Source organism: Penaeus monodon, chromosome 32, assembly GCF_015228065.2.
Source record: "Penaeus monodon isolate SGIC_2016 chromosome 32, NSTDA_Pmon_1, whole genome shotgun sequence".
Classification (NCBI taxonomy): domain Eukaryota; kingdom Metazoa; phylum Arthropoda; class Malacostraca; order Decapoda; family Penaeidae; genus Penaeus; species Penaeus monodon.
In genome coordinates this window covers 7,838,565-7,839,764 of record NC_051417.1, presented here as the reverse complement: position 1 = coordinate 7,839,764, position 1,200 = coordinate 7,838,565, and the positions used below count along the sequence as shown (strand labels likewise).

Sequence of the window (1,200 nt, the reverse complement as noted above, 5' to 3'; positions counted from 1 at the left end):
AATTGATTGTTCAATATTAAGCAAAACGTATATCCATATTGAATTTGCAACAATTACTATAGTCCAAATTTCCTAAATCACAGTATGCTGGCACATGGTATGAAATTGCACTCACAAACAACCCATACCAACTGATCAAGAAATGTGTCCGCAACGAATACACCTATGGTAAGTTTTAATTTTCATTTACTTTCGTTTAAGACTTTTCTTGCCGGTTATAGACTTCTCTTAGAAAATGTTATCGCGCATGCACATAAACATAATATATAAGTAAAAATATATTCACAGATGGAAGCAAGTTCAACGTCAGATCTACTGGTACTGATGCTAATGGAAGCCCAATTACACGTAATGGTCAGGTTCTGCCAAATCCTTTCGGAGAACCTCATCTTTCCGTGGACTACGAAGCATGTAAGTATTCACAATAATAATTTGTATGTAAGTAGACCTGGGATATGTAATTTATTCATACAAGGAAATATAGATGATTAACGGTACATTTTCCCTGCTTCCAGCCTGGATGGCTCCCTACGTGATTCTGGACACTGACTACGAGAACTTCTCATGCATCTATAGCTGCGCTGGTCACAACTTCGGCTATTACGCCGACTTCGCCTTCATCTTCTCCCGCTCACCAAGTCTCGCTGATAGATATTACAGACGTTGTGAAGCCGCCTTCATGAACATCGGTGTTGATCCCTCTCGCTTCACAAAGACAGCTCAGGGTGGATCCTGCTCCAACTCTAACTATAGGTCTTGGTAGAAAATCCTCAAGGTATAGATCCTTTATATGGATACTTGCCACGAAATAAAGATTGTGCTACTCGTATTCTGTCTTTACTCAAGCCAAATTCTCCAATAGTGATGAAGAGCATTGTTAGCCCTTATTAAATCTGAATTTGTTAAGTCATTTGAATTCTACCCGAGGTAGAAAAGGGTAGACGCAGTAGATAACATAGATAACATCTTTCTTAGTTCACTTTCAATAGGAAAAAAATCCGTTCCTCTCTTTGAAGTACAGACCACAGCTTTCCTTAATAAACCTGATACTGAAACGCATCTGAAGCAAGTGAAAGATTAATAGTGTCTACTACACACACATACTTAAAACACTACCATAATAGAAACAATATAACCGTGACACTTAAAACTCTTGAATTCGATACATCAGTGTTTCAATTTATATGTACACAAAAAAAT

At 37.6% G+C, this 1,200-nt stretch overlaps 2 protein-coding genes across 2 annotated transcripts in view; one reads left to right on the top strand and one right to left on the bottom strand.

Annotated features, from left to right (window-relative positions):
• LOC119593449 (crustacyanin-A1 subunit-like) overlaps positions 1–829 on the top strand; it is a 1,161-nt gene extending 332 nt beyond the window's left edge. The window contains exons 2-4 of the mRNA XM_037942378.1: positions 84–168; positions 289–411; positions 516–829. Of these exons, the coding sequence (XP_037798306.1) occupies positions 84–168; positions 289–411; positions 516–763 (456 nt within the window). The 3' untranslated portion in view covers positions 764–829. The remainder of the gene's footprint in view (positions 1–83; positions 169–288; positions 412–515) is intronic.
• The window catches only part of LOC119593432 (crustacyanin-A2 subunit-like), a gene marked incomplete in the record, with an annotated part of 17,926 nt that overhangs the window by 1,413 nt on the left and 15,313 nt on the right, over positions 1–1,200 (bottom strand).